General features: G+C 33.7%; 2 protein-coding genes across 2 annotated transcripts; both read right to left on the reverse strand.

Annotated features, from left to right (window-relative positions):
* Positions 1–2,359: 2,359 nt before the first annotated feature.
* Positions 2,360–5,734, reverse strand: LOC145597495 (malate synthase, glyoxysomal-like). The gene is made up of 4 exons (XM_081653678.1): positions 5,282–5,734; positions 4,148–4,473; positions 3,496–3,826; positions 2,360–3,241 (listed from the first exon to the last, which is right to left on the reverse strand). Exons 1-4 carry the CDS (start codon positions 5,669–5,671, stop codon positions 2,582–2,584), a joined length of 1,707 nt encoding a protein of 568 aa, XP_081509804.1. The 5' UTR covers positions 5,672–5,734; the 3' UTR covers positions 2,360–2,581.
* An 854-nt stretch (positions 5,735–6,588) lies between these two features.
* LOC145596971 (uncharacterized) lies at positions 6,589–10,332 on the reverse strand. The gene is made up of 3 exons (XM_081653158.1): positions 10,273–10,332; positions 9,184–9,840; positions 6,589–6,663 (listed from the first exon to the last, which is right to left on the reverse strand). Exons 1-3 carry the CDS (start codon positions 10,330–10,332, stop codon positions 6,589–6,591), a joined length of 792 nt encoding a protein of 263 aa, XP_081509284.1.
* Positions 10,333–13,179: the final 2,847 nt, after the last annotated feature.

Consider the following 13,179-nt stretch of genomic DNA (forward strand, 5'->3'; position numbering starts at 1 on the left):
AGTTTTATTCTCAATTTAAAATTTTCTCTCCACTTTACCTCACTTCCCTTCAATCCTTAAAGTTTTCTTCTTCTTTATAAAATTTTTTAAGTTAGTAATTCGTGTTTTGATGGGTATACTCCTTGCTTTCTAAATGTATGAGTTTCAGATTCAATCATTTGGCTTTATCAAAGAGGAAAGAAAAAAATGGAGGAGAGAGAAAGTTGAAGGTCAAAGAAAACAATGGAGGTTAGATTTTATCAATTTGTAATTGTATTTTGTATGATTTCGTTGATCATGCATGATGATTTATTGTTTGATTATTTGAAATTATTATGAGTTTGTGATGAATATCAATTAAATTGCTTAATTGTTAATGAATATCGATCAATTGTATTGCTTAATATGTAGTTATTCTCTCTCTCTCTCTCTCTCTCTCTCTCTCTCTCTCTCTCTCTCTCTCTCTCTCTCTCTTTTGATTTTTTTTTCTTTAGATTTTTAATCATGTTACAAATCAATAATTTTTTTCTCTATCATGAATCAAGATTAGATTTAAGGTGTATATTCAATTTTTTAGAGTCTCAATAATTACAATCGATCTTGAATATAATTTCTGTAAAAAAAAAAAATGAACACGTAGGAATTTAAAAATGAACATCTTTACAAAATGAGCATTTAGTACACCGAAAATGAATATTAAATACATAAAAAATGAACATATTTCAACAATTTATTTTATCTTTATTTTTCATAAATAATTATATACAATGAACTTGAACCTTTATGAAAGTCATGTTCATTTTAATATCCTAACGTTCATAACTTTTTGTTACATGTTCATTTTATAAGTGTTCATTATTTTTTAATACTAAATGTTCATTTTTATTAGGTTGAAAATAAAATATAATACGTTGAAAGTTAAATTATCTGAACATTTAGTGTTGAAAATATGAACAATATATTATGAATATATATGTTTCATTATTCATTACAAACATATTTGTTATTGATTATGAACACATATGACATACAGAGTGATAATTATTTATATTTTTAAGTACTGTATTGATGATTATATATTATGAATATTCTAAATAATTATTATGAACACATTTTGTGATGATTATGAAAATTCTGATTATTTGTTATATTTTATTGAGTACAGATTAACTGTATTTGTAGAAGACAAATTAGTGAAGAAACAAGTAAGAAGTGATGAAGAAGTGTATGATATGTACAATGAATTTGCCTTTAAGTTGGAGAATTTCTGATGTATATGATCCCAATTTTATGGTTGCATGATAAAGGTTCATTTCTAATATACTAAATGTTCATTTTTTTTTGACATGTTCACTTTTTATTATTGAATGTTCATTTTTTTACGTGTTCAATTTTTTTTACTGAATATATATATATATATATATATATATATATATATATATATATATATATATATATATATATATATATATATATATATATATATATATATATATATATATATATATATATATATATATATTTTTTTATGTGTTCATTTTTCTAACTAAATGTTCATTTTAAGGTCGTGGTCTAGCAAATTTATGATTATATGATAATCAGATTCATTTTTACTAAATGATCGTTTCCTTATAACATGTTCACTTTTTAGTATTAAATGTTCATTTTTTTTACGTATTCATTTTTTGTTATTAAATGTTCATTTTTTTTCATGTTCATATGTTTGACTAAATGTTCATTTTTTCTTAGGGCCGCGCGTTTTGGGCCTCATTTGTTGTAGCTATCTTGGCTGCACTAGAGAGTGCAGTCGGACTAATTGTGGGTGAGTTGATGAAATGATGGGTGGATGTGGATAATGTTCCACTCGAATTAAATCCGATAATACCCATTACATTATATAAATTTATACTTACAAAATTCATATAATTCAATATACTTGGCTATTCTGCCATCAAGTTAGGAGCAATTCAAATTTTTGTAGAGCTTTTATGAGAGCTATTATACTTTATTCTATCCTTAACTTTCTTCATGCATTATCTTTAGGGACGGAACCAAGGGGGGCTGGGGTCAGTGGGGTGGGCCTTAATGTTATCTAATAATGTTGCATTAATTCATGTTAGTTGTAACATAAATGAGTTGGTTTTGGGTAAAAATATAGAAATTTTTTTCTAGCTCTAAATTCGAACCTTCTCCCTAACATTTTTTTTGCTCTCATTTTTTTTTATATATTTCAATATACTCCATACTAGTTTTATACACGACATTGACTGCATATATTACGCTTGGCCCCCTTTTTTTAAAATAATTCTGGTTCCGCCATTGGTAATCTTTTTTAAGAAATTTATACCAAAAGCAACACACATATGGAGCTCCTTGCACAGATCAAGAACCTAATAGCATTATTATTCAGGCTAATGGCAAATTATATGAAATCCAAAGATGGGAAAGAGTTTATATTCTTACAATACTAGCAGTCTAGCATTTAAACATTATGCAGCCATATAGCACTGGTTTTTTATTTTTATGATGCAATCATGCAACATAGAACTAGTGCAGAGTTCCAAGTAAACATAGTAATAATAGACCATTGCTTCAGTCTCCTTCAAAGCCTTGGCGACCCGGGCTTGGGGTGATGGATGACAATGTGGTTATAAGCATCAAGTGTCAGAAAATCATCCAGCTCAGTAGCAGTACACTGGTTGGTAAAAATGGTGCAGGCTTCCTTATAATTATCAGTCTGAAACTTCTCACTTCCAACCTCTTTCTGAATTCTCTCCATTTCTTCCTTAACAACACGAGCAAAGTGTTCCGGATTGACCTTAACTCCACGCCCATCTCCGTCTAACTCGGCCCTGTATTTGAGCCACTGCCAATTCTGAGCCCTGCTGATCTCTGCAGTAGCAGCATCCTCCATCAAGTTGTATAAAGGGACTGCACCTGATCCTGAAAGCCAGGCTGCTAAATACTGAATTCCAACTCTGGTGTTGAGTCTAAGCCCTTCCATGGTACGAACTCCTTCAGGTAGCTTCAACAGATCTTGCTCTGATATAGCAGAAGCTTCTGGCCGGGGTGCAGACTGGATTTGGTTCGGGGCATCGCCCATGTTGGGGTTGAAGGCTTCTAAGATTGGTGGGATTAGGCCTGGATGTGCAGCCCAAGTACCATCATGTCCTGCTTTTACTTCTCTTAGCTTGTCCAACTTTACTAGCTCCATAGCCCTCTCGTTTGCCTGTGGATTGTCCCTTATAGGAATCTGGGCCGCCTGTTCGATCATTAGAAATACGCATTTGTTATCAGATTAGCGAATTGGACACTCATTTTGATCAGACGATCTTACAATAACTTACTGTTATAGTGTTACACCGAGGTGATTTTTTACTTTTAAGGATAACTTGTAAAGTCTCATGATATGTTAGTGTCAAACTGTTCAGCCCTAAAGTCATGTATTTGAAACATAAAAAAGCAGAAGTGCCAATGATACAAGTATTGTTTCAGATAGGTGAAAAGAGTACATACCATGCCTCCCATAGCGTGGACACCGCGCTTGTGGCAAGTGTAGATGAGAAGATCAGAATAACTTCTCATGAAGTGTTGGGACATCCCAACTTGCACACGGTCAGGGACAAGGCGGTCAGGGTGAGATTGGAAAGTCTTGATATAGCTGAAGATGTAATCCCACCTCCCACAGTTGAGCCCTACAGAGTGGTCTCTCAGCTCATACAGTATCTCATTCATTTGGAACACTGCAGGAAGCGTCTCTATGAGCACTGTCGCCCTAATACTTCCTTTCTCTATTCCTACTATCTTCTCTGCTTTCTCAAACACACTGTTCCAGATCTTTGCTTCCCTATAGTAGTCAACAATCGAACACCATTGTAAAAGCATAGACTAGGAAAATGTTGCTGGGAAATGTCTTATATTTGACTAACAATAGGACTAAAACATCTAAAAAAATATTACACTAGTATAGATCAACGGAATGTAGCAGGAAATATGTTTTACAACCTAGCAAATCGAGCATGGCTCGTGCACTTTCTAGCATCTTAGCTTTCTAGTGAGCTAATAATAGGAGAAACACATTGAAATAAATTGTACAAGCATTGCTGCATAGACTAGCAAAGTGTCAAAATAAGGTGTCATGCTAATACTATTAAACATAATTATTTACCTGGAGTGTTCCATCTTTGGGAGATAGAAGAAGGGGCCAAAGCCATCACCCTGTAACTGGCGGAACTTGGCAAAGTTGTGGTAGAAGTAGAGGCCAAAGTCGACAAGACAGCCAGTAGCAGGCTCGCCGTCAATCAGAATATGAGCTTCAGGGAGGTGCCAACCGCGTGGGCGGACAAAGAGCTTAGCAATTTGGTCATTTAATTTGTAGGACTTATTCCTAGCTTTGTCATTGAAACTAATTGTCCCATTCACTGCATCTCTTAAGTTCACTTGTCCTTTCATCAAGTTCTCCCAGCTTGGTGATAATGCATCTTCAAAATCAGCCTGCATTTATTATAAAATCAATAATTAACATCACCATATAATCTTTAACCATAAACCTTATTTGTAATGCAGAGAATAATTTAAAGTTATACTATTATCCAAAGATAAAATATTTAAGGGAGTAAATAAATTACAGAGTCAGAGTGAATCTCATCCGAATCAAAAGATTCATTTAGCTTAAAAGTGATTTTGCTGTTTGCAGGATTCTAGAAATGAAGCAGCAAAAATTATATTCTGCATTTAAACAGAGAGCAAAAGAACAGGGGAAAAAAGAGGTGTGCAGCACTAATCATAGACACAGAACTATAGTCTCAAGACTATTGTAATCAACTCGATCTGACTCGTACCCAATTACTCAAATAAAACTAATTGTTCTCAAATTTACGACTGAACTCGAAATAGGCCAACATAATTGATGATTGATTTAGCCACATAAATTAATTAATAACAATATGATACAATAAAACCAAGCCGAATGATTAATCATCACCCAAATAGACAAATATCCATTTCACGACCCCCATTCAAAATACAAAACATTAAAAATTACTAAATTGTTAAAGGGTTAAATTCAACTTAATTTATTAACAGAAAATTAAACACAAACGTACACACAAGTTGTGCAATTATAATTGTGACACACAGTAGTAATATATCACGCATATATCATCCATAATATTTCAGAATAAATGAGAATCAAAGGTAAAATAAAACAACAATTATTATATATACATAGTAAAATCATATAAATTGGCAGGAAATTAGGATCAGATGAAATGGTAACATATCATAAGGTTTAAATGTATACCATAAAGACTTTAGCACCAGAATTAAGAGCATTAATGACCATCTTCCTCTCAGTCGGACCCGTAATCTCAACCCTCCGATCAGCTACAGCAGGTGGTGGTGCAGCACACACCCAATCCCCTTCCCTGATCATCCTAGTCGTAGGATCGAAACCCGGTAACGCCCCGCTATTATACTTAGCCTTAGCCTCCTTCCTACGTTCCATAGCATACTTAATATGGCTCCTAAACTCCCTTTGTAAATCAGCAACAAATTGCAAGGCATCCTTAGACAAGATTTTCGCAAACTCGTCGTCGTACCTTCCTCTTATATCCACCCCTTCCGGTACCTCGTACCCATTGGCTTCCGATCGCCCGGTAGCCGGATATTGATATGCACTTCCCAAATCCATGTTTTTTTTTTCTTGGTAAATTCCTAAATCACTCAATGAAAATTTATGTAATATTGTAACGTTTAGTATAGTTTTTGCATAAATATATGCATAGGACAATGTTAGTTGTGATGTGCATTTATATAATGATAATGATAATGATAATGGATTGGATATGACAAATGACAAAGCACAATAAAGATTAAAGATATTATCGTATCATTATTTATGGGAAGTGAGTTAGTGACAGTGGCATTTTGTGCGTAGGATAGGTTGGATGATTAGAATATGACGCAAAAAGTGGATAGATTAAAAGATTATGAGCAGTATTGCCAATTTTGAATTTTGTGCTATGTAGCAATTGCCTTGGTTGGAGCAATTTTCTGTTACCAACATGGAATTCCAAGGTATAAGTTTGTTTGCTAGTCTGGTCGATCGGCTGAAACATGCCCCATCGGTGTATTCTGTATTGGTTCGCCTTTTGGTCGACTAATATATTTTTTTAAATCAAACAAGGGCGAGTTAAAAACTCATTCCCTTAGTTAAAACTTAGAGTCTGTTCGGCAAAATCAGCTGTAATCGTTGGTTATTAGCTTTTGAGTAATTGTGAGCTGTAAAGGTAGTTATGAGCTGTCAAGTAATAGGCATAGTAGCTGTTAGAGGTCAGCGGTTAAGGTAGCGGTTCATATTATGAGTGTTCGATAAAAGTAGCAATTGAAACTATACAATACAATTATTATTATTATTATTATTGTTGTTGTTGTTGTTATGTATCAAATGTTTGATAATTTTAAATATTACATAGTATAATATATATTGCTAATAGATAACCAATTTAAAAAATAAGATAGAAAAAAATACTCCTCATAAATGAAAGGGGTAAAAAAAAAAAGATATGAATAGAAAAATTTGATATTATGGTTGACAAACAAATAACACTAAGGGCGTGTTCGGTAAAATATAGCTGTGAAGGTAGCTGTAGCTGCGGAGGCAGCTGTTAGCTGTGTAGGTAGCTGTTAGCTGTCAACAAGCTGTTAGCTGTGTAGGTAGCTGTTAGCTGTCAACAAGTTGTTAGCTGTGAAGATAAATAATTTAGATATAAGTGTTCGGTGAACTAGCGGTTGACTAGCTGTTATGTATAAAATCAATATTTTATTTTTAAAACTATAGATTAAATTTTCAACAGCTACCTCTAATTCCAAAAGCTAATTTTTCTAACTTTTCATAAAAGCTACCTCCACCACTAAAAGCTACCCTAACCACTACTTTGCCAAACACTCACATTTTTTTTTGTTAAGTAGTGGTTTGACTTGGTTATACCACTAAAAGCTACTCAAAAGCTAGCGCCGAACAGACCCTTAATCTCATAAAAAGTGCAATTATGCAGGTCAATTTAAAATTAATATATATATATATATATATATATATATATATATATATATATATATATATATATATATATATATATATATATATATATATATATATATATATATTGCTTCTTTAACAAAACCTTATTCTTAAGTAGAGGTGATTATTTACAGGCTTGGGCGGGAAACAGGTTGGGCTTATAGTTATTACTTTGTCCAACGGGTCTAATCTAGCAAATCCAAACCCTTTTTATGCGAGCTTGAAAAAAAATTCATACCCGCCCTATTAAAAGGGCCGGTTTTGTCCACGAGCTAACGGGCTTAAAATCTTAGTTCTTAATTTATATTTTTTAAGACTTTGTTCTAATAATTATAAACACAAAAGCGTTACTTATGTTACGATTGTTTTGATTAAGTTGTCTTAAAAAATTTTGATCATAAATGATAAAGAAATAAAAAAAATTAAAAAAAAAAACAAATTAAAATCGTGACATATGTTAGTGAAACTTATGAAAGAATCTATATAACAAGTCTCCGATAATGAAATATAAAAAAGAAAAAATAGTTATTGTAGCTAATTAAAATTAAGAGTCCAATATATTACCTTCGTTTTTTATGGGGGGTACTAAATCACGTCCGGTATTTACCGGGTAACGCCCGTATTTTAAAAGATACATACTAATTTACCCTCCCTAAAATAACCCATCTAAAACCTTTCTTTAAACTTTTACCTTTCTCTCTCTTCACCCTTTTCACCTACCCTTTCTCTTTCCCCCCAAATCAACCCCCCAACTCAACACCAAGCAGTGTTTAAACCTCAACCACCACGCCAACTCAACACCAAGCAGCGGCATCACCTCAACCACCACGCCAACTCAACACCAAGCAGCGGCATCACCTCAACCACCAGCAGCAGCGTTGACATCACCAGCAGCGTCGACATCATCATTCACGGCATCACCAGCAGCGTTGACGGTGGTACGCAGATGGCCGGAAATCAGAGAGGAAAAGGGATTGTCTCCGGCGAACAGGTTAGTGGTTGATCTTGAATCAGCGTTTTTTTTATTTTCAGCGTTGACGGCTCAGCGTCGACGGTTAGCGTTTTTTTTATTTTCCGTCGACTCCAAGGAACGCCTGGAGATCTGGAATCTCTAGGCTAGAAACGCCCGGAAAGTCCGGATCTCCGGCCGTAAGTTCGAAAATCCCAGACGTAACAGGAACGCCTGGAATTTTCGAACATACGGCCGGAGATCCTAAAATTCCAGGCGTTCGTAGACTAGAGATTCTAAATCTCTGGGCGTTTTTTTTTAATTTTTTTTAAAAAAAATTTTATTTAATATTTTTCATGATGTGGTTGTTTTTGTTGTTGCTGTTGCTGTTAATTATTATGTTGATTATTTTTAATTGCTTGTTATAATGTATTATTAATGTTATATGGTTCATGGAATTTAAAGAGTTAGTTGTTTTTGTTATTAATTTTGTTTCATGTATCCTTACTCTAATCTAATGTTTAAGTGAAAATTATAATATTATAATGTATATTGTGTGAATGATGTAAAAAAAAAAAAAAAAGAATAAGTACAAAGTATAGACTTGACAACATTTGAATTAATTAAGCCATTGAAATCTCTATGAAAAATATAAAAAGGAGAAAAAAAAATGTCATGAAATTTTCTAATTTAAAGAATTTTAGAAGGCTAGGTAGTTGGAGGTAGTGGAAATAAGTACATAGTTTCATTTGTTTTAGTGTTATTGTTGTTATTATTATTAATGTTGCTGATGTTATATATTATTATTATTATTATTATTATAATTATTATTATTATTATTATAATTATTATTATTATAATTATTATTATTAGTATAATTATTATTATTATGAACTAAAATTAGAGTTATCTTGAATTCCTTTTGCCAAAAATTAAGATTGAGGGTTCGGGAACACGACACGCTGTATCACGGCGCTTGAACGCGTCAATTAGGAGGGAGAGAGACCGATATCGTTTTCAGCCTCGTACGTCTCAAAGGGATGGGTCGGGTTTCGAGTCTGACCAGGAGGAGGGTGAGTCACTGGGTCCCGAGTACTCGTACGGATATGTGCGTAGAGTCCATACCAATCACGTACGGATATGTGCGTAACAAGTTACACGTGATCGGATGCACCATGAATGCATGCTGTAAAACGCCGATGTCATCAACCATAACCCAGTAAATGTAGCGACTCTCTCTAGCCAAATGCAGAAATTGTTGAACCACTCCTCTTCCTTCAGACTCTTCCATTCTAATGTCACTTCTACAATTATATATATGCCTGATGTTTGGATGATCTTTAGGAAATTGCTCAATAATGGTTGCCATGATATTACGAGGCGCAACCTTTGACCTCGTTAAGTTACGCACAACCTGTTTTGCACCTGCACTAAGACCGCTGATTTGTCGATGACCTTCAGGATACACAATGAATGGATGATTGTGGGTGCCAGTTACATCATTTTTAGCACGGATCCTCCAACCATCAGTGCTTCTCTCATAATAAATCTTGATGTAGAAAGGACACCCAACGGACTTAGTTTTAGTGTCCTTGCGAATCACATTCTCCAAATCTCTTGGCCTTTTCTTTCGACTGCGATCGCAAGCCAAATATCGATACGGCCGACCATCGCTGGTTTTTTTGTACGATGATGAGACGAATAAAAATCCGATTGTTCGCGAAATATCTTTCGCCCATTCAACAGCAGCATCAAAAGTAGGAAACACAGTGTCGGTTTGAAAATGGCCACTGTAATTCACACCATCACCGCCATTTTCTGATTCTGAATCCTATAACCACAAAACAAACTACTTAAGAACCCATAAAATCATATAATAATAATGATATAATAATATTTAAATAACATAATAATAATAAAATCAAAACAGACAGGAAACGCCTAAAACATTTGAATGCACCACGGAAGAAACACCTAATATTTTAGAATATTCCGTGGTACATTCTAAAATTGCAGGCGTTCCTACCCGTGTTCGTCTAATAATTTAGTATGTCCCATGGAAGATACTGCATTTCTAAGCGTTTCTTATATGAAGCCAGAGGAACGCCTGATATTTTAGAATCTACCGTGGAACATTCTAAAATACCAGGCGAACAGTGGTAGGAACGCCTGAAATTTTAGAATGTTCCGCGGTAGATTCTAAAATATCAGGCGTTCCTCTGGAAATTACGAAAATAAAAAAAAAATCGGTCTAAAAATTCACCGCTTCCGTACGCACAGGTGACCTCTCCGGCGGTGTCTGCAATTCTGTAAACTCGTCCATTCACCCCTTGTGTAAATTGTTGTTGACAAAAGTTTTTTCTTTTAAAAAAAAATGATTTCAAGTTATGGATGGTGGATGGTGGATGGTGGATGGCGGCTGGTGATGGTGGCCAGTGAATAGTGAAATTTATAAGGGGTAGAAGTAAATTAGGGTAATAGTAAATTAGGGTAAAATTAGAAGGGGGCATGTTTGTAAGATCGTGTTAAAATACGGACGTTACCTGGTAAATACCGGACGCAATTTAGCAATTCACTTTTTTATTAGTTGACACATTTTGACTTTAGCACTATTCGCACACTTCCCTTTGACCGTGTTTTGTGATTTATACGTGATGAAAAATATACTCATGTGGGGGTCTTGTTAGATTCGTCATGGTATATATTTTCATATCAACTTTATATAATTTTTTCATTTGGATAACTAAAGATAAATCCGGTTGAATTTGTGCATTGGCAAACGTGACTAAAGAAACGTGTCAATTAAAAAGAAACGGAAGAAGTACTTTCTTTGTATTTTTTTTTCTATAAATATGTATATAATTTAACTAACTAATTTTTTTTATTAAATGGGCCACACGGGCTAACCAGCGATACAGATTGTCTTGTCCATGCCCGTCCATTTATATTAGTGGGCCGAGCCTAACTTGTCCAAATATTTAATTTCTTCCACAATTAATGTATTCCAAGCCCGTCCATTTTGCGCGTCGGGTAGGGCAGACTTAGCAGGCCTTCCCGTCCATGAACAGTTCTAATCTCAAGAGAACCCACTTACATGGCGTTTTGTCAAAGAAAGCATAAATTAATGGGTTTCTTCTTTTTATTAAGAAGATTTATTTTAATCCCATCTTCTTCTCCTAAATCCTCCCCCCTCTCTCTAATCATCTTCTTCAATCTCTCCTTCTCTCTCCTCTTTCACTCTAAAATCAAATACCCAATTCTTCAAATTAATTAAAAAAACTAATTCTTAAGAAAGATTTTTTTTTTTTTTTTTTTTTTGAGAGATCTTAAGAATGAAGTTAGACTTTCTTCTTTCTCAATATATTCAACCGCCTAACATGAACTTTTCTAATTTAATCTAAAATTTTCTAATCTAATTTGATATAATTGTATTGTTATTGGTTTTTTTTTTATAACTCTGTATTATAGTTAATATTAGGAAAATTGGTTGTCGATTCACTTTAATAATCCCGGCTATAAGTTATTTTTTTATTAATCTGGGCTTTGGGGGGGATTTAGCTTCATTTGGTCTCAGATAGCTGGTGACCTATTAAATAAAGGGGTTCTTTGAATACGAGTCGAGTTGATTAAATATCAAACGAGTTAGTTACATATCAAGTTGAATATGAGTTGGGTGAGTAAAGATCAAGTTGAATTTCGGTTAAGTCGGTATAAAATCGACAAATCGGGTCAATAATAGGTTGTGTTGAGTTGAATTCGAGCTTTAACGGGTCAAAACAGGTTGGGTTAGTTAGAGTTGAGTTCGGTTCAAATGAATAAATTACGGGTTAAATTCGACGTAGTCATGTTTGGGTATAGGTTTTGAATTATCAGGTTAACTTAGGTTTGGGTTGATTTTAGGTTGGATTATATTGGATTTAGATCACCATATTTCTTGGATTCAAACAGGTTGGGTCATGATCAGGTTTAGGTTCAGGTCAATATTTTTCGGATTAGGTTAACTTTTGAAAACTCGACAACATATTTTTAGTTAGGGTTATTCATTATACATTTATACATAAATGTGTTTCTTATTGACAAGCAATTGTATATGGTTGCAACTGAGTTATTATTGATGTGATGACATAGTTACAATTAATGTATTAATGAGGTGGTCAATATAATATTGTATCATCAATTAAACGTGCAACAAACGTCTAAATAAAAGTATAACAATAAACTGTATGAAAGACATCTATATCTATATCCATATATATTTCATTTCAATGACAAAGATTATAACCTAGATTGTCACATGTCTATATTGCTTAAAAAATGATGTTTTGCCAATATGCTCCACGTGTCACCTTTTTTAAGTTCGACATGTGAGCAATATGTGCCACATGTCACTATAAACATAACATATCATTTTCACAACATGTACTTCCTCCGTTAACTATTATTTGCAACAAAGGGGGTGTTTGCGGACTCCCATGCAAAATTTGTTTGTGAGTGTAAAATGGAGAGAGAGAAAGTTGGGTGCATGTGATGAGGAGAGAGATAGAGAGAAATGATAACCTAAAAAGGAAAGAAAACAGTTGCTGCACATAATAGTTAGTATTTATTTATAGTATACGTTGCAAATAATAGTTAACGGAGGAAGTATTAGGTTTGCATCTGAAAAATGCTTATAACAAGACTTGAACTCAAGACCAACAAGTCTTAAGTTACAAGTCTTACCATCTTAACCATTTACTAATTGTGTTATCCAACAAAATTATAGTTAACTTAGATAAGTTAATTGGTGTTTTATTATACAATTTGTTTCCATTATGTAATGATTAAGTTTGGCAACTAAAAATGTTTATAGCAAGACTTAAAATTGAAACCAACAAGTATAAGCTAGCAACCCGGGGCATCGTCCGGGCCACACACTAGTTATAGAGTAAATGACATATTTTTAGTGCATTAAGTGGTCAGATTTCGATTGGGTAACAATTGTACCAATTACATTGTTTTTGGGTATTGATTGACAACTTTATTTTTATACAATAGTAATATTCAAATCTATCTATAACTATACTAAAATAGAGGGCGCTCAAACAATTGCTCCACATGTCACCTTTATATTAAAAAAATTCCCGCTCTTTTATTCCGCTATCCTAAATAAAGCAACTATTCACTAAATTTT

Source organism: Chenopodium album, chromosome 20 (genome assembly GCF_948465745.1).
Source record: "Chenopodium album chromosome 20, dcCheAlbu1.1, whole genome shotgun sequence".
Classification (NCBI taxonomy): domain Eukaryota; kingdom Viridiplantae; phylum Streptophyta; class Magnoliopsida; order Caryophyllales; family Amaranthaceae; genus Chenopodium; species Chenopodium album.